The sequence below is a fragment of the Sinohyriopsis cumingii genome, chromosome 18, assembly GCF_028554795.1.
Source record: "Sinohyriopsis cumingii isolate HCF-2022 chromosome 18, ASM2855479v2, whole genome shotgun sequence".
NCBI lineage: Eukaryota > Metazoa > Mollusca > Bivalvia > Unionida > Unionidae > Sinohyriopsis > Sinohyriopsis cumingii.
The window spans coordinates 90,579,954-90,602,634 of record NC_142978.1 but is presented as its reverse complement, the minus strand read 5'-3'; the positions used below and the strand labels follow the sequence as shown (position 1 = coordinate 90,602,634).

At 35.6% G+C, this 22,681-nt stretch overlaps 1 protein-coding gene across 1 annotated transcript in view; it reads left to right on the top strand.

Moving 5' to 3' along the window:
- LOC149777425 (huntingtin-interacting protein 1-like) overlaps positions 1-22,681 on the top strand; it is a 134,581-nt gene that overhangs the window by 50,702 nt on the left and 61,198 nt on the right. The window contains 6 exon segments of the mRNA XM_089942046.1: positions 7,733-7,803; positions 9,883-9,955; positions 11,660-11,752; positions 17,418-17,496; positions 18,319-18,407; positions 19,804-19,872. Of these exon segments, the coding sequence (XP_089798172.1) occupies positions 7,733-7,803; positions 9,883-9,955; positions 11,660-11,752; positions 17,418-17,496; positions 18,319-18,407; positions 19,804-19,872 (474 nt within the window).

Genomic DNA, 22,681 nt, shown 5'->3' with positions numbered 1-22,681 from the left:
CACGATTGTAAATCTGTATTGTTCACTTACCTGATGACTGATTTTACTTGTGTACAAGTGCAGAAATATATTCCATTATCAATTAATACCAATTTAGCAATTCCTTCTAATTTTTGTTTCCACTTCCATTATTAAAAGAATCACAGGGCTTTGTAGTGGTAAATAAATACTAATTAAATATGCTATGGCAGTATTCGATCATTCCAAGATAACACCTGTTGGAGGTCAAGATTTTGCAGACCAGATCAGATTAGCAAGGCTACCAATAGGGAAGTCAGGCTACCGATGGGTAATATGAATACCGTACCATATAGTTAAAGGAAATGCCAGGTGGTTACTATTGTAAATTTCACAGCCAGTGACATTTTTTAACTTGCCGATGGAACCGACACCAATTTAAGCTACATCTGGCATGAGCAAGGATCAAGAACAGTTGCCGCCTAAGTACAGGAAGAGTACATGTACTTTAAACAAAATCTTTTTTGTTGGGAATGGAGAGGTTGTTATACTTGCAAAGAAAATTAGCTTGCAAAATGGTCATTCTTGGGATTTAACCTAATGGAGACTATATGGACATAACTATTGTGAATATATAAACCCTGAAGGAGTATGGTATGAATTTTCATAGTTTACATTTACTGTTTCATTTATTAATAGTTTCTCTCTTTGACAAAAGTGTCAGCAACACGGTGGCAATAAGAAAAAAAAAAAAGAACAAAAAATTCACGAAGAGCTGAACATTCTTTCTCTTTCTCTTTCTCTCTCTCTCTCTCTCATATCGGACCATATTTTATTTTGATCATGAGGTGCACAAAGAAAAATGCAATGGAATACATATGCATCCTTCTCTCTATCTCTCTTCCCCTCCACCCCCCACCCTGGAAAATGCATTTTAGTATTAATGATGCAATTTCCCTATTGCTGGTAATCTGAAATAGCATACAGTGATACTTTTAAAATTATGAAACCAAAAGTTATTATACTTTAATTCCACACAGCATCTTGAGTTTTATTCTTTCTGTAACTCGATAAATTTTCAGGTCAGCATCATTATATATAGCTAAGGGGCCCTGAGTGGCCAAGTGGTCTAAAGTGCTCTCCATTACGGTTCAATGCCATCACACCTCTGTGTGGGTTCGAGTCTCGGATTCAGCCAATGTGGGTATGTGAGAAAGCTTGCCAGTAGCTTCTCGTGGGTCGGTGGTTCTTTACGGGGTTTTCCTGAGTTCTTCCTCCACCATTAATACTGGTCGCCATGTATAGCCTATCGTGTGCTGAAAATGGCGTTAAACCCTACAACAACAACAACAACATATATAGCTAAAAGTACATAATACATTTAAAATACTTCCTGTGAAACAAATTAGGTACTTTTAGTTATATTTAATGATCCTGACTGGAAAGGTTACTGAGTTACAGGTAGGATTAAAATCGCGAGGCTGTGTGGAATGAAGTGAAAAACACAATCAGAAGTGTTGATCTGGTCTCATCTCTTACTCACCATTGACTTATATAAGGAGAAGGATGGAAAGTTTGCCAAATTTGCTGATTCGACTTACACTCTACAGCGACTTATAGGCCAGCAAATACAGTATTTGTTTCTAGTTTGGTGCAACTTGTATGCAAGTATATATGCTTGTAGTTTGGTGTGACTTGTATGGAAGTATATATGCTTGTAGTTTGGTGTGACTTGTATGCAAGTATATATGCTTGTAGTTTGGTATGACTTGTATGTGAGTATATATGCTTGTGGTTTGGTGTGACTTGTATGCAAGTATATATGCTTGTAGTTTGGTGTGACTTGTATGCAAGTATATTCAGTAGTCCCCCTCTTATAAGGCCACCCCTAATGCATCAGGGAAGTGGCCTTATAATGCGGGTGGCCTTTCTAGAGGGGGATGACAAATGTGAATAGTAAATACATATGAAAAAAGTCACAAGTACATTTAATTTTAAATATTTAATATTTTAATTAAAAAATCACATGCATGATGTGAAATAAATGTAAAACAAACTTTGTCATCATTTTCAAAAGATTGCTATGAATAACCATTGATATAGTTTTAAAACTGTCTTTATAATTATGTTACAGTTCACATCATCTGTCACTTTCTTGGTAACAGTCTAAAAAACAAACCAGTCTCATCACATTAAAAATATCCTTGCTGTCATATCCCCTGCATATATCATTTAGCGTTTTGTTCCAATCTTTGACAACTTCATTATTAACATCAGCCGATTCGCCACTAAGGACAGAACACTTGATATTGTGTCGTACTTGAAATCTGTGCAACCATCCGTTACTTGCGGTCGTCATATCCCAATTCAACTGACAAAATGTTTGCTTTTTCTTGTCATTCAAATCAGGATACAAACGTCTCCTGGCTCAAACAATCTTCCTTTCTCCGTCCATTTCACCTTTCCACTTTTGCAGAATTGTTTCATTATCTTTCACGATACTGTTTATCTGAGTCTTCCCGACATTAGTTTTCTGCAAGGATACTCGACGACCCCCCCCCCATCAGTTGAATTACTTTCACGTTCTCCTCTAAACTGAGAATTTTTATTTTCCTCGATGACATGTTGATCTTTTTGCAGTAATTTATTCATGTTGCCAACTACAATACTGATAAAACAATTTTGTATTCATCTAAACAAATTGCCGTGTGTTTTTAAAGGAAGTGATCTTGTCACGTGATTCGTTAGTCGCAGTCTGGTACCCTATTGTTTTTATACATTTCTTGAAACTGAGTGAGAGAAGCCAAAACGGCTTCAATATGTACCATTAACATCACTCAGATTTGACCTCGCGGCTGCTAGGATTCGTAATTTTGACAATTATTGTCAGTAGTAATAGCCACTGATTATCAAAGTGAACAATCTCAACATCTTACTTAGGAAGCCATAAAGGCTACCAAACCATTTTCCTGCTGACTTGGGTATTCATCGATACTGCCACTTCTCAGCTGTTACTACTGTTCAATAATTGTAACTTTAACAATTATCAGAGTGACGAAACCGGACATCTTACTGCCACTTCTCAGCTGTTACTACTGTTCAATAATTGTAACTTTAACAATTATCAGAGTGACGAAACCGGACATCTTATGATAACACAGCAGTAAGGCTAATTGGATTACATGTATGTACCCTTTTGTATGGATTAAAATTTGAGTCTTTCTCAGTTTTTATGGAATAAATTTGGCTTCTCGTGAGGCGTAAATGATACAATATTAACCTTAGTGGTAAATGTACTTTACTCAACACTTCTTTCAGTAACGAAAACCTGACATCGGGAAACAGAAATCGGATTACTTAACACACATTATGAATAAAATACTTGTTCTGGATACATATTCAAATAAAATGCGGCTGCTTGTGAGGGGTAAATTTTACAATTTTGCACTAATATGCTGGTCGCGTTAGCCTGGTGGCCTTTCGCGAGGGGTACTTTTGAACACAAACTCGTCGGTGCCAACAGATTCTGGCCGTAAGGAGCGGGTGGCTGCTGGTCAGGGGGGCCGTTCAAGAGGGGGACTACTGTATGCTTGTAGTTTGGTGTGACTTGTATGCAAGTATATATGCTTTTAGTTTGGTGTGACTTATATGTGAGTATATGTGATTGTGGCTTGGTGTGATTTGTATGTGAATATAAATGTTTGTAGTTTGGTGTGACCTGTTTGGAGTATATGTTTGTAGCTTGGTGTGACTTGTATGTGAGTATGTATGTTTATGTTTTTTGTGTGACTTGTATGTGAGTATATATGTTTGTAACTTGGTGTGACTTGTATGTGAGTATGTATTTTTGAAGTTTGGTGTGACTGGTATGCGAGTATATATTTTTGTATTTTGGTGTGACCTGTATGGAGTATATGTTTGTAGTTTGGTGTGACTTGTATGTGAGTACATATGTTTGTATTTTGGTGTGACCTGTATGGAGTATATGTTTGTAGTTTGGTGTGACTTGTATGTGAGTATATATGTTTACGGTTTTTTGTGACTTGTATGTGAGTATATGTTTGTAGCTTGGTGTGACTTGTATGCGAGTATATATATGATAAATTTTCCAATTTCATACACACTTGGGGATGATTTTTTTCTTCTTCATATTAAATGCTTTATGTTTTGGGAAAACTGCAGCATAGTGAAGGTCTATGTATGATGTGTGCATTTGAATATGTGCATCAATATCATCAAAGTGAATGATGGGACAAATGAGCAAGGTGATTTTACTTACCCCTAAGATAAAATAAGTTTATCTAGCCCTGGGAAAAACTTGTGATGGCTCTGTCCAATGAGCATGGAAACAGTAGTAAGCAAAATGACTAACTTCTTTTTGCGTGAAGAGGACTATAACTTAATGTCCACATATCAGATTTTTTATATGATTTTAAATTAATATTCGTTAGAAACAAATTTTTTTATACATTTTTAAATTATTGTTCATTAGAGACAAAATTTATGATATGATTTTAAATCAGTGTTCAGTGTTCATTAGATGCAAAATGTGTGATACGATTTAGTTAAGCTGCTTGCAGCAACTGCAAAATCATTTTTTACACATAACCTACATTTTGACTTGTTCTTATTTGCTTTCCTTGTTTATGTTAGAATGCTAACATACTCTGTTGATATTCAGCCATTTAACCACACTTACTTCAAAATTTCATGCTTTTTAACTCAGTTTTTTTAAATATTGTCTTAAATTCAAAGTGTTCAACTTTTACCCTGCAGTCACAAAAATTAAACCCAGACTTAAAGGAGACTAGAAATCAAAATTTTCCTTTTACGTATGTAATTCTCTACAGATTTTAATTCGACTCCAATGTTTATAAATTAAATATCGTAAGCGGGTAGTGATTATATTGCGTGGAAGATACCACGATTCCGTAAATTGCCGAGTTTTTCCGAGTTTTGATGAGAAGACAGATCACGTGGTACCGTGACGCTATACTAGCCAGTCCTCGAATACAAACATAAACATTGGCGAGCGAGGCAGACAGGAGACCACATTTGGGTTGCACATTCAAAAGTTGAATCTGCAGTTTGATATAATAGTTTATGTACTGTACTGGTAAGTGCTAAAAGAAATTTGTTAGGCACAGGCCCCGGGCTGGTGTCTTAAATAAACTAAAGTCCTGAATGAAATTCCACAAGCCCGGACAGTTCATACATGTCAATTCTCAAGCCGGGAGAAAAACCTCCCGATTTTGGGAGTATTTCCTCATCTACATCCCGATCTCGTAATATCTCTCAATTTTGCGCAGCGAAGTCCCGATTATTACATTATGTCTGTCAATTTTCATTTGTCAGAAGAAAAAAAACCCACCCCAAACCATTTTTAAATATAACGTATGCAATCCACAGTCGAAACTGCCACACTGCCGACATAGTAGCGATATGACTGAAAAATTGTTAAAGCTACGTTAAAAATTCAAATCACACGCACACACGTCTAAACCCGGCACTGGACGAAATAATTAATATCACACAACAGTTTTTTTTTTCTTCTTCAGTAAATAGAACGTGAAGATTAAACATTATTCAAGTAAATTTCAGATTTTTTAAACAACTACAACAGTACTATAGTAAAAAAAAAATAATTAAAAGAATAAAATTGTCACCAATTAGCTTAAAGGAATGATCACGTTGAAATTTTCTCTGCAAACAAAATCGCATCTCCATTTCCGCCAAAGAAACTCGGCCAGTTAACACCTGACATTCCTCTACCGTATATGAAAAGTTTAATTACCATGATTAAATTACAAGGAATAAAACAAAATATACCATGCAGTATATGTGGCCCTAAAGAACTAATTCTGAATAAATATTTTATTCAGCAAACAGTGTTACATGCATTAAGACTTAAACCAAAGGAAATAAGGTGGGGCATAAAACTTGAGAAATACAGTTGCCACATGTACGGTAACTTGTGACTGCAGATTTGAACTGTTAAAATGAAGTCCATGGCATCGTAAGTAACAACAAAATATGCATCGTTTATTTGGTAATCTATTGCTGGTACTTACACATACACACACTGTCGAACATGGTTTCTTTGAAGTATGTCCGAAGGGCAGTCCTTTTCACAAGATCAATGCAATGATAAGGATTCTGTTCATTAGTCACACCGGCTTTATTGTTTGCGTACTTAAATCAAAACTTAAGCTATTTTGCAATTTAGCCAGAACTGACCAGAATATGCAAAAGGGGCTTGTCATGGGGGAATAATAAGGCGTATCACAGCGAGAAAAGGCATGTCAAATGGGCGGTCGCACATTGGGGCAAGGGGGGTGCGTGTGTCAATAGTCCCCCCCCCCGTTCTATTGTCAGACAGTTAATGTGAAACTTTGACCTTTTTTTTTAATCGCTGCTTTTTAAACTGCCCAAGGAATAGTTTTATATCAGTTCCAATTAATACAGATTACGGTTTATGCATACTACATGTAAACAATGCATTTTTTTAAAAAAAATTAATTTTTTTAAGATTACTGAAAATTGTGTTTTCTCGAAACACGACTTTTAGAATATTATTTTTAGCAAAGCTTCCATTTGATTAAAATCAAATCTAAATTTCACCTAGGACAGTGGTGATTTGATTTAGATTGTGCCGTGTTAAGGCATGTATGTCAACATCTTGAAAATACATTTACTCATTTCACCAGCGCGATCAAAGTTTCCTCAGGCAAACAATTTTTGTTTCGACAAGCCTGACGGGCACCTCACTTTGAATACAGGATGGGCCGGAACTAAAACCAGAAGGGGCCCAGGGTGTCGGGCTATCAGATTTGTTTTTAGCACTGCTGTTTTAGATAAAAGGTATGTGGATTGATTGTTGCATTTTGCGGTCACTTACTCGTCCTTCTGCGTATTTTCGTAACTCACACGTTTAACTCTTTTCCCAGGATTTAAAATGTCCAAAGGTATGTCTTGAACAGCGCCAACTTTTAGTCTAGGCCTAGCATTTGCGTATCTTTGAGCTGCTATTTTTTCATGATCCCTCTCGTAACATTCTTTTGAGAAATGTAACGAGCACATAGTGCTATATGGTGTTGCTTTGAAATCGACTCGTTTGTAATAATGTACCCATTCTTTCATGATGCCTTTATCTTTCGAAAAAGAAAAAAAATATGTCCACAGGCTTTTCTTAATGTTCTATTACACCCGTAAGCAACGCAAAACGGTATTGTCTTTTACTATGGCAACTGCCACTTGGGTTGCTGGAGTCGCTACTATGACGTCACATCCCGAAAGTAACCGAATAGGCGCGGAAATTTTGCATACGAGGTCACGGAAATTCAGCTCCTAGAAGATAGGCCAATATTTCAATATTGGCATTACGGTCGCAGATGATACTTCAGAATAAGGTTTTCTGCTATAGTACTTTTATTATTATTCTATATTTCCATTGGTTTCTGGTCTCCTTTAAAACTTCAAAATTAAAAATCATCTACTATTACTGAAACATGACAGGTACTTGGGACTACAAATAATAGGGTATTCCTGACCTTTTTATTACTTGAACCTAACCCTGAATAAGGTTATAGAAGATATATTTGAGCTTAACTTAAATTTTCTTTACCTTTGCTGGATTTTGAATTCTAAGTTTAAGATCTCTTCTTTCCTGCAGACCAGGTCTTATGCATTGCTAAAATAAAATTAATAAAATGAAAAATTTAAAAGAACAAAAGAACAAAACATTTTTACTGTATATCATCTTCTTCATTTGCAGCCGCAAGAGACTTTAAGACCTTCAAATTTTAGTTTCAATGGGGGACCTATTGTTCCGGAGGTGGATGAAAGGTAATAGGCATTACTCTCATTTTTTTAACAGTTTGCATTTGAAAGAAAGCCATGTGTTTTAGGCTAATCCCATGTGTATTTCACATAATGTAAAATTTACCGCATCATGCCAGTGATCCAGATTGTGTCTGTTACATTTGCAACATACTGTAATTTATTTTCAACAACATTAAATTTATTAAGATTATAATGGTGGACTTAAGTATTAAGACTATATTGTTGGACTTAAGTATTAAGATTATAATGGTGGACTTAAGTATTAAGATTGTAATGTGGGATTATACAACTTAAGAAGAGGAAAATTCCATTCTCACTGTTAGAGTTTTAAGCAGGAATTTGGTAAAGCCTCATTCAGGCCAACGAATCTGACATGGGCAAGATATCCCAAATTCATACATGGGAAAGGTGTATTCATGATTCCAACCCTCACATAAAATATTCCCAGTTCATACATGGCAAAGCTGCATTCATGACACATAGCTGCCAAGTGTCCCGTTTTTTCCATATTTGTCTCATATTTTGAACCCGAATATGGCTGAATGTTTTTCTTGCTAAAAATATGTTTGTTAATAAAAAATTCCTTGCAATTTTTTGTTTATAATGGGCACCCCGTTCCATTCTGAGAGTAAATATATCACATGGATGTAGGGATATCAAGTTCTAAAATATGATTGGTTCATTGGAAACTGAAGCTACCATGCCAGTCTTTAACAACGTTATTGGATTGCACAAACAGTTGCTGCTATTGCTGTATCTCATCTTCATGGTATTCAGCTTCAGATCATGTCGAAAAGGAAAGCAGGATATGTAGGATTTACTCCAACAAAGAAAAGAAAACAGAACTGGAAGGACAACTGTGCCGTCCTGTTTAGATTTATAAAATTGTCTAGTAAAGGAGAAAACCTTGAGTTTTGCAAATTGTGTAATTGTGATTTTGCTGTTGGGCATGGATGCACCAATTACATAAAACAGCTTGAAAAGCTAATAAACATCTGCTTGCTGCTTCATCATCAACAACTCATCCTGACCTTGGGACGTTTATAAATGCCAGAGAGAACCTTGATGTAATTCTATCAAAGTTTCGGTTACTTAATTTCTTTTCAAAAGGAACCTTCCTCAATTACTAGTGTTGCAGAGAATTTATTTTGCACACTTTTTCCATACAGTAAAATTGCAAATTATTATTCGTGTGCTAGAAGGAAAACTGTTCAGTAAAAACAATTGCACAGAATTCAGATCATCAATGAAAGATGATACATTGGAATTGATAATCATTTTAAAAAACAAGGTATGGTAAAAGCTCCTATAAACAGCCTGTGTTTGAGTGTGTGTTGCACTCTTGCACCATCTGAAGGGTCACCCAAATGGAACAAGATGTTCATTCAGAAGGTGCAGGAGTGCAACACATGGATCTTTGACATCAATTAAGTTGCTTCGCTAATGGTTGTAGATGTTGTAAATAAGTTACATATGAATTCAAGTTTTAAAAATCAGAATTTGTTCCGGAAAATCAGTATTTTTGTCATAAGCAGTCAGTATTTTTGTACTCTGGGGTTGGCAGCTATGATGACACTGAATCTGACCTTCTGGTATGTTTTCCCCATTTTACACCAGCGTATATGATGGATTCTGTTTGTAAATAACCCAAGCCAATTAGCTTTTTATTACTCAGACTTAAAAAAGTCTTCTTAACTCGTTAAAGCAATTCATTCTGTGTGTTTCCAATATTTTCTGTAGTTTTGCTTCAGATGGTTATGTAAACATCAAAAATATTTTTTTAATGTATTTTTTGTAACAAAAATTGTAACAGTGACATAAGTAAAAGTTAGTTCTGTGTCCTATTCTGTATGATATGAGCTTAAACAATTTGAATTGATCACTTTATGAACCTTGTTTTCTGGTTTTGCATTAGCATTAAAGTTTTGCAAGTCATATGGCAGGGGTAGCTCAAGATTAGGATGCTGTTGAGAAGTAGGTTTTAGTGGAACTTTTTGTTTGTTTTTAAAATCACATTTTAAAATCACAATATTAAACAGTTGAATGAAATATTGTTTGATCTGACACATTTTTTGTTTTCAGAGATCTGTTGATAGAGAGACTAACAAAAGAAGTGCGAGCATTGAGAGCAGAATTGGAAAGGGTGAAAGCAGAGGTAAAAGTGAAGTTAAATCACGCACTTCAAGAAAAGTTTTGAAATTTTTATTTTTGTTATGTTGTTTGTAGTAAACATCTCTTCTAAAATACATCCATCATTAATGCCAAATCATTCAAATATTATGTAAAATATACCGAGAATTAAATATGGATGAAAAAACCCAGATTGGTTTAATATGCAACTTCCACTTTTTTCTGTAAATCAAAGCATTTTTGCCTCTTCAAATTTTGTAACTTAATAAACTCAGAATATTAGCAGTATAAACATTTTACTTATATGCAGTTTCAAAGATACACTGTCATGTTGTATTTACATTAAGAAAAATTCTGTGAATATTTTGCTCAATATATGCCAAACTCCTGGAGATTTTTGATTAACGGTTTAAATAAATGTTACAGGTGGATTCACAAAGACCAATAGAGGGACTTTGGGAATATTTTGACAAGAACTGTTAGGCCATAGCCAGAATATTTTTATCAAAAAGATTTATTCCAAAGTTAACCCTTTGGATGACAGCAGCATTTATCCTGTCTCTTTGCTTGTTATCACAGGCCAGACTGTGATTCTGTTTCTCTGCTGTAAAAATGTGCGTTTTCATTCCTGTGTTCATTGGTTCATCAACCCATACATTTGCAGGTATATCCTTCTAATGTCAGAGAGCATGCATCAAAAGTATATTGAAAATACATATAGTAAAGCAATTATTCCCATGGTAATTAAAGTATTAGAATGGGGATATGTGCACATAGGCAAAATAAATTTTAACAGGGTTTAGCAGATATAAAGCTAAGTTTTGTACTTTTAATTGCAATTGAAAATATACAATAATAAACCCCAAAAACATGGTTTATAACATTCTTAAAGCAATTGAATGGTGTGGAAATATTTTGAAGGCCTTAGATAAATTTGGCACATAGTGTATTGTACATAATGATAGAGTTCAATCATGAAGATGGGATCAGAATACTATGAATACAGCATAAAGATGGGTTGACACTGTTCTGTAGCAGCTAGCAGCAGCGGAGATGCTCAGCAGAGCCATGTACATCTCTTGTGGCTGGCTGGGCATGGGCACAAGTAATAATGTAAAAATGAGATTTTACATTTTTCATTCAATCATATATTAGGGTTGGTGGGATATAGGTGTATGGTGGGGGAGTATCTGTATTCATTCATGTAATAGGGTGGGTAGGATATAGGTGTATAGTGGGAGTACCTGTATTAATTTGTTCATATATTAGGGTGGGTAGGATTTAGGTGTATAGTGGGAAGTACCAGTATTCATTCATTCATATCTATTAGGGTGGGTGGGATATAGCTAATGCTGTGTCCTTCTTTCTTCCTGTCTGTCTATTTGTCTGTCCATAAAAGTTAACTATAGAATTATCTGAGACATTTCAGCCAGACTTGGTACACATATCAAGCAAGTTACATACAGATGCATTTTGATACTTAGAGTTCTCAGCATTTATAACATTTTTATTGTCAAGCCAACTTTAGTGGTATGCATAGACATAGTCACATCTTGTGCCAACATTGTTCTAATCAACATTGTTGAATCAGCTATGTTGTAATCAACATTGTTGTAATCAAGATTTTGGTTAAAATTTCTCATTGAATAATTTTATCATTTGAATAATTATGTCAGACATTCCATTATTTGCAATAGATGTTTATAAAATATTTTTTATTTGTTTTTAGGACCAAAGAACAATTGCAACTCTAAAAGAAGAAATCTCAAAATTAGAAAAGATTTTGTCGGAACTCCGTGTGTCTGCAGATAAGGCCTTAAAGGTGGGTTTGAAGATGTTTAAAAATTGAATCTTTTAGGTCACATTGCAGATGTATGTCCATCTGTGAGCTCACTGTGTTTTTATGGGGTTACTAATCTTTATGGATTTCACAGTTGCTACAAACTGGGCATGTAACAGTGACTGATGACAGTTATATTTCCTCAAGCCACTAATTTAGGTACTTTAAGCTTCCATCCTGTAAAACAAAAGTAAAAATGTATTAAAATTCTGTTGCTTGTTTATTAACAACTTCTGAAGTATTGATATAATGAATATTACTTATAATATAGTCTGTATATAAAAGTTTTAGTCGTCTGTTTCACATAGACTTTCAGTGCGATAAAAGGGATACTTGCATCAGTCACCTGGAGACAAAATATATCCTCAAAGAAAAATCTGCTAATATACCACTATGACGTATACAGTATAGAATATGCAAGAGCAGTCAGGTTTGTAATTAACAGGTGCCCCTCTAGCTAAGGTCTTTTAGTGATCATGTCCATTTGTCAACTTTGCAAGATAACTTTAGTGGATTTTTGTTGTTGTTTTAACCAAAAATGAGTTCAATTTATGCTCCTACGTTTTGTTTTCACAGCTTAGGTTTACCAAGAATTGATGAATTTCTGACAAATTTCAACATTGATGAGATACTGAACAAGTTTATTCCTCCTTCAAATACATTTCCCAATCACATTAACAGTGGGGGGAGGGGGAAGCTTACTACCTACCAAATTGAGTCATCAAAATCTTCAAAAACGTCTTTTTCATCTATTTCGTATAGAGAGAGTCCAACGATCCATTACCTCCCCATGATATCACCAGGTGTCACCAGTGTGAAGCTTTCACTGTTGATCAGTCTAGATAGTACAAAGATCTTCCTAAAATCTGTCCAATACACTCCTAAATTTTAACCATATGGACATGGTCTTTCTTTGTGGTTTTTTTTTGTTGTCATTTTGCACAGAATAGTGGACCACATATCTTCAGATCATGTCCAGCATCAAACAACCTCATGTCTTGAGAGGATTCATCCTGGAACTGAATCATTCGTGTGCTTAGTGGGCGACAGTGTTGCCCCCCCCCCTTTTTCAAACAGAAAATGCTATCAGCTACATTAACATCAGTGGAAAAGCGGAGGTGCCACGCTGTGAAGTTTCACTGTCCTCATCATCACCTAGATTTATCACTGGAGCTTCAGATACATCACCTGAAGCATGGGTTGACAATGCAGTTTTTTAATTTGGGGCAAAAGTTGTCCCTAGGCTCTTCTCATCCCTTAATTATAAATAACAATAGTATGGGGGAGTGTATCTCCTTTTCTTTGCAGCAAGTCCCCCTGCCTTCCCAAGCATGGTCTTTGGGCCTGTAAGTCAGTGTGCATGGTTTTCATTACAGATCCTAATGATCAATCAATTGAGGAATTAAGATGGTATGATACTATCCTGCCACCAAAAATGACATCCAGTCATCTGAGCTGTACATTACCTTCTGACTGTAGATTGGTAAAGTCTGAAAACTGTACCAGGTCCATGGGACTGTACAATATTGAACTGCATTGGGAACTTAGTGAAAGATTCTTCTGTCTTTCCACTTGTATGGCACGACTGGTTCTGGAACACAGTAGGGACCTTATTAATAGGCTCATTACTTTACCACTAATATGACATGGCTGGTACCAGAGCTGTACTGAGATCTCAATGAGAGATCTGTCCATTTCTTCACTCCTCTGACACAGATGGTATGAAACCTTTACAGGAATCTTAATGAAAGATCAGTTTCTATCACTACTGCAACAGCAGGGCAACTTTAAAACACTGAGCTGTGTATAAAAAGGATGGAATTTAGTTTCAAGGCCATGGTGGAGGAGACTTATTGGGTGTTGCCAGCCTCTAAATGCCCTCCACCCCATCACAATGCAGACCTATAATGCTAAACTCCTCTCTGGACCTACAAAAAGAGAAAGACTGTCCTTCATTCTGTCTTCTACCACAGCTTGCCACTCAGCTTCAACAGCTGTATTGACCCAATCACTCTCTACCATCTGTTTAGAAAGTTGCTTTTTCAGCTTTCCATATGATCCATTACAGGAGTTATTCCCACTGTCTGCATGTCTTGAAACCCAACTTTGGTTTCTGCATAATAATTTTTCAAGTATTTGATGGGTTTCAGTCAAATCAAGCCTCAATATTTAGTACAGAAATTACCACCATACTCAAAGTTTTTAAGTGTATTAAAACCTGTCAAGAAACAAATCACATTGTCTTTTGAGATTCCTTTTCTGCATTGAAAACCTTGAACAGAAATTTCACAACCTGTTAAAATCCTAGATATTAGATAAACATGACATTCTCATGCAGTCTGTGAAAAGTGTACTGTACTGTTGGCTGCCTGTCACATTGGCATAAATGGTAATGAAAGGGCAGATGGTCACATTGGCATAAAGGGTAATGGAAGGGCAGTTGGTCACATTGGCATAAAGGGTAATGGAAGGGCAGATGGTCACATTGGCATAAAGGGTAATGAAAGGGCAGATGGTCACATTGGCATAAAGGGGGTAATGGAAGGGCAGATGGTCACATTGGCATAAAGGGTAATGAAAGGGCAGATGGTCACATTGGCTTAAAGGGTAATGGAAGGGCAGATGGTCACATTGGCATAAAGGGTAATGGAAGGGCAGATGGTCACATTGGAATAAAGGGTAATGAAAGGGCAGATGGTCACATTGGCATAAAGGGGGTAATGGAAGGGCAGATGGTCACATTGGCATAAAGGGTAATGAAAGGGCAGATGGTCACATTGGCATAAAGGGTAATGGAAGGGCAGATGGTCACATTGGCATAAAGGGTGATGAAAGGGCATGATGGTCACATTGGCATAAAGGGTAATGGAAGGGCAGATGGTCACGTTGGCATAAAAGGTAATGAAAGGGCAGAAAAAGCAGCCTAAGATGTCATGCTTTGATCCATTTCCAAATGGAAGATTTCATATACTAGCTTGAAATATTGTAAAAATCAGCATGTTTTTCATATATTGCAAAAATATGTGAAATACAAACTCCATAAATAAATTTAAGAACATGAAACCCTCTATATGTAAGTGGAATCCACAAATTTAAGAACATGAACACCTCTATATGTGAGTGGAATCCACAAATTTAAGAAAATGAAACCCTCTGTAGGTAAGTGGAATCCACAAATTTAAGAACATGAACACCTCTATAGGTGAGTGGAATCCACAAATTTAAGAACATGAAACCCTCTATAGGTGAGTGGAATCCACAAATTTAAGAACATGAACACCTCTGTATGTGAGTGGAATCCACAAATTTAAGAACATGAAACCCTCTGTAGGTGAGTGGAATCCACAAATTTAAGAACATGAAACCCTCTATAGGTGAGTGGCATTCCTAGTAAAGAACAAATTGGAGAGGAGTTGGTATAATGCCAGTTGTGTATTGGATACACATACCTGATTTATGCAAACATCGTGAAGATTGTGTACCCTGCCAGTGTCCCAGGCCAGTGGAGCACACCCATTAAAGACAGCTTTAGTTTAGTCTTTGACCAGTCTGACAGCATTGAGGCATTGCACTTAGCAATGCGCCCATTACTACCATTACTAATAGCTTTAGTTTAGTCTGTGACTTGTCTGACAGCAGAGAGGGTATATTTGCATTCATCCACTATAAAGCCTGTAAATTTGTCTGACCTGAAAATATTACAATACATTGACACAGAAGCAATATAACATTTATAGATTAAATATTTAACTTTCATTTACACTGAAATAAAAATTGAATCAATAAATGTTCTTCATAGTTTTATTTAAATCAGGCTGTATCATTGACATACGAATAAATATAATATCATTCCTGAATCTTGATGTTGTGTTTGTGGGAAGCATTGTTTGTTGTATGACTTTAGGTTTATTGTTGAATAAATGGATCAGATTTTGAAAGAAAAACACTAAAATTATCTCCCGTATTTTCATTTTATATAAGTGGAGTTTAGGAATTAAAAAAATGTGCATTAGTAAGGCAAGACTGTGGAGGGTTTCCCTGATCCCTTTGTATTGCATGCCCCTTTGTATTGCATGCAGGGTTTCCCTGATCCCCTTTGTATTGCATACAGGATTTCCCTGATCCCCTTTGTATTGCATGCAGGGTTTCCCTGATCCCTTTGTATTGCATGCAGGGTTTCCCTGATCCCCTTTGTATTGCATGCAGCGTTTCCCTGATCCCCTTTGTATTGCATGCAGGGTTTCCCTAATCCCCTTTGTATTGCATACAGGGTTTCTCTGATCCTCTTGGTATTTCATGCAGGATTTCCCTGATCCCCAATATATTGCATGCAGGGTTTCCCTCATCCTCTTTGTATTGCATGCAGGGTTTCCCTCATCCCCTTTGTATTGCATGCAGGGTTTCCCTGATTCCCAATATATTGCATGCAGGGTTTCCCTGATCCCCTTTGTATTGCATGCAGGGTTTCCCTGATCCCCTTTGTATTGCATGACTAAAATTATTTTTGCAGCACATTAATGTAAGACCATGGTATAAAATTTGATATGTACTAGACTGCTGCAGTGGAAGACATTCTGTATTTACAACAGAGTGCATGCTTTTGATAAAAAGATGGGTATACACTTAATGAGGCATATGCTGGCATTATGCCAGATATGATGCATTTTCTCTGCTAATGAGTGCACAAACAAGTGGTCATCCTTTGTGTATACGGGTGTTTCCTTGGTTTTATTTTTTTGTGATACTTTTGTTTAATCCAAACACATTTTCGTCAAAGGTGTTGATTATGTTGACATACCCATCTGGAATGTCGGCCAATGTGTGTATGTGAGAAAGCTTGCCAGTAGCTTCTTGTGGGTCAGTGGTTCTTTCTCCACCATTAATACTGGCCGCCATGCATAGCCTATCTTGTGCTGAAAGATGGCATTAAACCCCACAACAACAACCACCACCATCTGGAATATCTGTGTGTGCATGAGTAATTCATCAAAGGTGTTGATTATGTTGACATACCCATCTGGAATGCCTGTGTGTACACGAGTACTTCATCAAAGGTGTTGATTATGTTGACATACCCATCTGGAATACCTGTGTGTGCCTGAGTAATGTTATCCAATTCCTCTACACCTTTCGATTTCATGATATGATTGGGTGAGGTTTGCAGATATGCACAGTGTATGTGTAATTCTTATCGTTCCACTGGTTATGAAACTGGGTACTGGGGACTTGTATGTTGAGGGGGGGGAGAGATAACTGCAAAAATCATTAAGATACAGCAGTTTTGGAGCATTAAGGTACAGCTATTTAGACAAAGATACAGCAATTTTTCAGCATTAAGGTACAGCTATTTTTGATACATTATGATAGTTGTTTTGATGCTTTAAAATACAGCTGTATTGGTGTGTTAAGACAGTTGTTTTGTTACATTAAGATACAGCTGTTTTTTTTGCATTAAAACAGTTGTTTTGATGCATTAAGATAGTTGTTTTGATGCATTAAGACAGTTGTTTTGATGCATTAAGATACAGCTGTTTTGGTGCATTAAGAGATAGCTATTTAGATGCATTAAGATAGAGCTGTTTTGATGGAGAGTCATTTTTCATACAATTCAGATTATCTTATTTTTTTATACTCATTTTATATGCAGGAGAATAATTCCTTACAAAAGCAACTTGCTGAGGCCAAAATTCTTGCTGGTGCCTCTGCGAAGCTTACAGAAGCTGAGAGTAAGTAGAATATGATTACAATACGTTGAAAGTTTTTGGTAAATATTATAATTGCTGGAGTTTCTGTGAGGCTTACAGAAGCTGAGAGTAAATAGAAAATGAGTACATGTCGAATGTTTTTGTTAAAGATTGTCAATACTGGACTTCCATCAAGTTTACTGAAGCTCATAATAAGTAGAAAATTATTACAAGACATTGAAAGTTTTCAATCAAGGATCATCAATGCTGGTGCTTCTGTGAGGCTTACAGATGCTGAGAGTTTACATAAAATGATTAGAACATGTTGAAAGTTTAATAGATTGTAAGTGCTGGTGCTTATGTGAGGCTTTCCAAAGCTGAGAGTTTACAGAAAATGATTAGAATACATTGAAAGTTTAAAAGATTGTCAATGCTGGTACAGTAAGAAGATCGATATGTGATGATTTGACAAATTTATGATATTTTTAAATTGCAGTTAAATGTATTTTGTAAGCTCTGGGCATGCATGCTGGTGGCTATATAAAGCTCACAGAAGCTGAAGGGAATTGGAACTATCTTTGAACAAAACTGCTATAAACAATTGTAAAGTTAGAGGAACTAGATCAGTATTATAGTGAGTTAGCAAACAGTGCAGGTCTTTTGAATTATAAATATTTTGTACAAATAGTCATGATGCATATCATATATTTTATAGATGATTATATGATCATGACTAAATTTGTATGTTTATTTATCAGAAAATTTGCTAAATGTGAGTTTGTTACCTAGGGATTTACTATGCTTATCCACGTATGCATGGCTGGTTGATTTTATGACTGACACTAGTCTTCTTTTTCTATTCAGAACAAGCAAAACAGAATGAAGAAAAATTTAAGAAAATGAAAGAGGTGTACAATAAATTGAGAGATGAACATGTCACACTTCTCAGAACAGTAAGTTTTCTATTGAACAGGTTGAATGCTTTGCCTGACTTTTATAGTTAGGAATAAATTATTTATTAGCAGTGAGTTGTACAATAACTACATGCCTTGTAGGAATATCAAATTTGTATTTGCCTGACTTATTGTCAGGAAGAAATTACTTATTAGCAGTGATTTTTCCGATAACTACATGCCATATTTGAATATCAAATTTGTATAACATCATTTGATTCTGTAAATTCATTATTTGTATAACATCATTTAATACTGTGAAGTCATTATTTGTATAACATCATTTGATACTGTCATTGTTTGTATAACATCATTTGATACTGTCATTATTTGTATAACATCATTTGATACAGTGATGTTATTTATATAGCATCATTTGATAGTATGAATTCATTATTTGTATAACATTATTTCATAATGTGAACTTAATATTGTTGTGGTGGGACAATATTTTCAGATTTCATGGTTTCTACATACAGCAAATTTAAAGACCACAAGAACAATTATTCTTTAATTGCAACTTTAGCAGCCCTTTCTCAATCCTCAATTTCCAACATTTCCTATTTTGCATAACCATAGAAATTGATATATACAAAAATAAAATAAATTCACAGTAGTAGAAGTTTGAAAACTTTTTTGACGGTCATAGAATGTGACAATAGTTCACCTTGTGTGAGTGATGGATATGTGTGTCATAGAACATAATAATAGTTCACTTTGTGTTAGGGATGTTTATGTGTGTCATAGAACATGACAATAGTACACCTTGTGTTGGTGATGTGTGGGTCATAGAACATGATAATAGTTCACCTTGTGTTAGTGATGGATATGTGTGTCATAGAACATAATAGTTCACCATGTGTTGGTGATGAATATGTGGGTCATAGAACATGACAGTAGTTCACCTTTTGTTGTTGATGGATGTGTGTATCATAGAACATATAATAGTTCACCTTGTGTGAACAATGAATATGTGGGTCATAGAACGTGACAGTAGTTCACCTTGTGTTATTGATGAATATGTGGGTCATAGAACATAATAGTTCACCATGTGTTAGTGATGGATATGTGTGTCATAGAACATAATAGTTCACCATGTGTTAGTGATGAATATGTGGGTCATAGAACATGACAGTAGTTCACCTTGTGTTAGTGATGAATATGTGGGTCATAGAACATGATAATAGTTCACCTTGTGTTAGTGATGAATATTGATTTCTTTCCATGAAAATAAATTTGAAATGCATGTACAGTATTTATACCTGTTTTTCACTGTGCATGTACATGCATGCATTAAGAGAAAGAGGGAGAGAGAGAGAGATGTAACCTATCACAGAACTCATTAGAACGAGTAGAAAATACCAAGTTTGTGAACACTGTTTTCTTTCATCAACAGCATGGAGAAGTGGTAAAGCAACAGTCATCAGAGAAGAAACTTTTAGAAGAGAAAGAACAAATGATCAAGGTAAGTATTTTTAGTATAGTTATTTTACTTGTTTTCTGTGAGATTATAGACAGGTTTTCTTGCATCCAATAACAGTGATCACATGTCACTTATATGTGACCTAAGATGATTTTATTGAAAAACATTCTTTTTTTACTGACTGTTGTAGTATGTAAAGGGTTTTGTTATATTTGCTATCTTTAAGGCATACATAACTATGAACAACATAGACTGGAACATACAGTTTTGTTATATTTACTGTCGTTGAGGCACACCTGAGAACAATATAGACTGGAACATACTGTTTTATGTTATGTTTGAAGATCTAAAGTTTGTACGAAAATGCAAGATCTATATACTGCTCCAGAGGTCTAAGTGGCTAGAGTGTTCGCCTCAGATGCGGAGGTCTCAGGTTCAGACCCTGGTAAGTCATACCAAAGACTTTGAAAAATGGTACTAGCAGCTGCCTCACTTGGTGCTCAGCATTAAGAGGTCAGTGTTAGGACTGATTAGCCTGGTGTCAGAATATTGTGACTGGGTTGGACATGATGCTAAATGTCTATGGCATGATGCCCCAGTGCTAGACATCACTATAAACTGCCACACTGCAAACATTGTAGTGATGTAACTGAAAAAAATTGTAAAAAATGCAAATCACACACACACACACACATGATCTGTACTGTGAACAGTTCAGACACATCTGTGACACACTATACAGTAGATCTGGTCTCAAACTCATTAAACTTTGCTGATCTTTTCAAGTAAAAAATATTACTTTAGACTTGGAAATCCTACTCCAGAGGCAGCATTCTGAATGGTCAGGATACTTTCCTGTCAGATTTAGATTTGAATTTTATGATAGATGGGCCTGCTTCTATCCAGTTCAAATGATTGATTACAGTAAATTTTATTTCTTGTACCATAAATGTGCAATATAATAAATTTGTCTGGAAAAGTTATTCGATTTTTCATGATGGTGGTTCTTCATGCTATCACTGTGTCCATATAGGGTCATGCCCATGTTTGTCCATTCCATTCTGTCCTGACCTGTCATGTCATGTCACTCCTTGTCCATCCATTGTGAATTTCATTTCCATTCAAAGTCTTTGAGGGACTTCATGGACTGAAACCCACATTTGATATGAGACTTTACATTAAGAATAACTAGGTCACACTTGAATATTTTCATTTTTTAACAGTCAGTGGAGTTATGACCCTGTTTTGGCTTAGATGTTTATATAGAAATTTTGTTTATTCAACTTAGTATCATTTGAAGGGCTTGATTGACTGAAACCTAACTTTGTATGAGGCTTTAAAGACCTGTGTATGGTTAAAATTTATGAAACTCATTAAATAAATACATTATACCACCCTCTAAAAGTAGTTGTGGTAATCAAATATTCAACTTGCTTAATACATTTTGTATCAAATGAACACTTTTATAAGATCAAGTGTATTTTACGTTAGAAGATTTTTTTGGTACCGTGGCATGTTTGGGTATTCCTGTCTTGGCATCATTGTACCCTTTACATGCATTCTACCAAACTGAGACTTCATTCTCTGGCAAATACATTACCTGATCACATTACATTACGATAACTTCCTCTTTTTTACCTCATAATTCAGCCCTCATGGAAAGATGGAAAACAACTTTCTGTTTATGCATTATGTAGACAAATGGAAGCAACTCTTATGGATTAATTCCCCTTTCTGCCCTTTAGGTGGCCACCACTATATCCAGTTTAAAAGCAGTTTTTAACTTTCACTCATGTGCAAGGATATTCTCCAGACAATCCATTTAAATTCTGCAAATTATATAAATTAAACCATCCACATTTCTTTTTCAGTGGTACAGTTGGTAAAAATGTTTTTGTATATCGTGCATACAACATTTTTTGTAAACTATGTGCATTTTATTGATATTTTAGAAATGGTCATGTTGTTAATTTTCATCTCATTTGACTTTAAGTGCAAGCATATATTTTCCCTGGTGGAATTTTCTGGACCTTGATGTTAGGCATTTACTCTAGTTATAACATGCTTTATAATGTGGTTGGTATTTATTTCATATATATATATATATATATATATATATATATATATATATATATATATATATATGCATGCTCTTGTTTGTTTATTCTTTTTCAATATTGAAATTAAAACACATGAAATGTGCCTGCTGTCTATTAGTTGCTCTTCAAGACACATCACTTGTAAAGCATTGGCAGTGTGGACAGAGAATACCAGGTGTAATGTCCTCAGTGACCATAAAAAAGAGTGTCTGTTTTGTTTTCATCATGAGGTACTAAGCTGGCATCTCACTTCAGAATCTCATGGAAATGCTGAGATGCCCCATCCACCACCCATGAAGATTCAGAAGACAATTCCAGATCTTTATGCACTTCAAATGAGACTGTTCCATCCAAGAGTTGGAATCATCCATGCTCTTAAATAAATAAGGCTATATCATCAAGACTGTAGATGATCGAACAGGAAGAAAATTTGCAGGATCCCATTGGAGATAAACCTTTAGTTCTGCCCAGTTGTCATGTCAATTCTTAGTCAAATATCACCCTTTTTAAAGTGTAAGGGTGCTGAGTCATACCTTGCTCCATTAGGCATGAATATACAGTATCTAATACCTCATGCATGTATCGTTCTTGCTGGACATGAGGACATATTTTACTCATTTGGATGGACAGACCTAACAAGCTGCGCTTTGTCTATTACAAATGGATGGATAGCCGGAACGCCTGATCATCATGGCATTTACCAGTGTATGCCATTCCAACTGTCAGTCAACTGGTCCAGTTGTATGAATGCG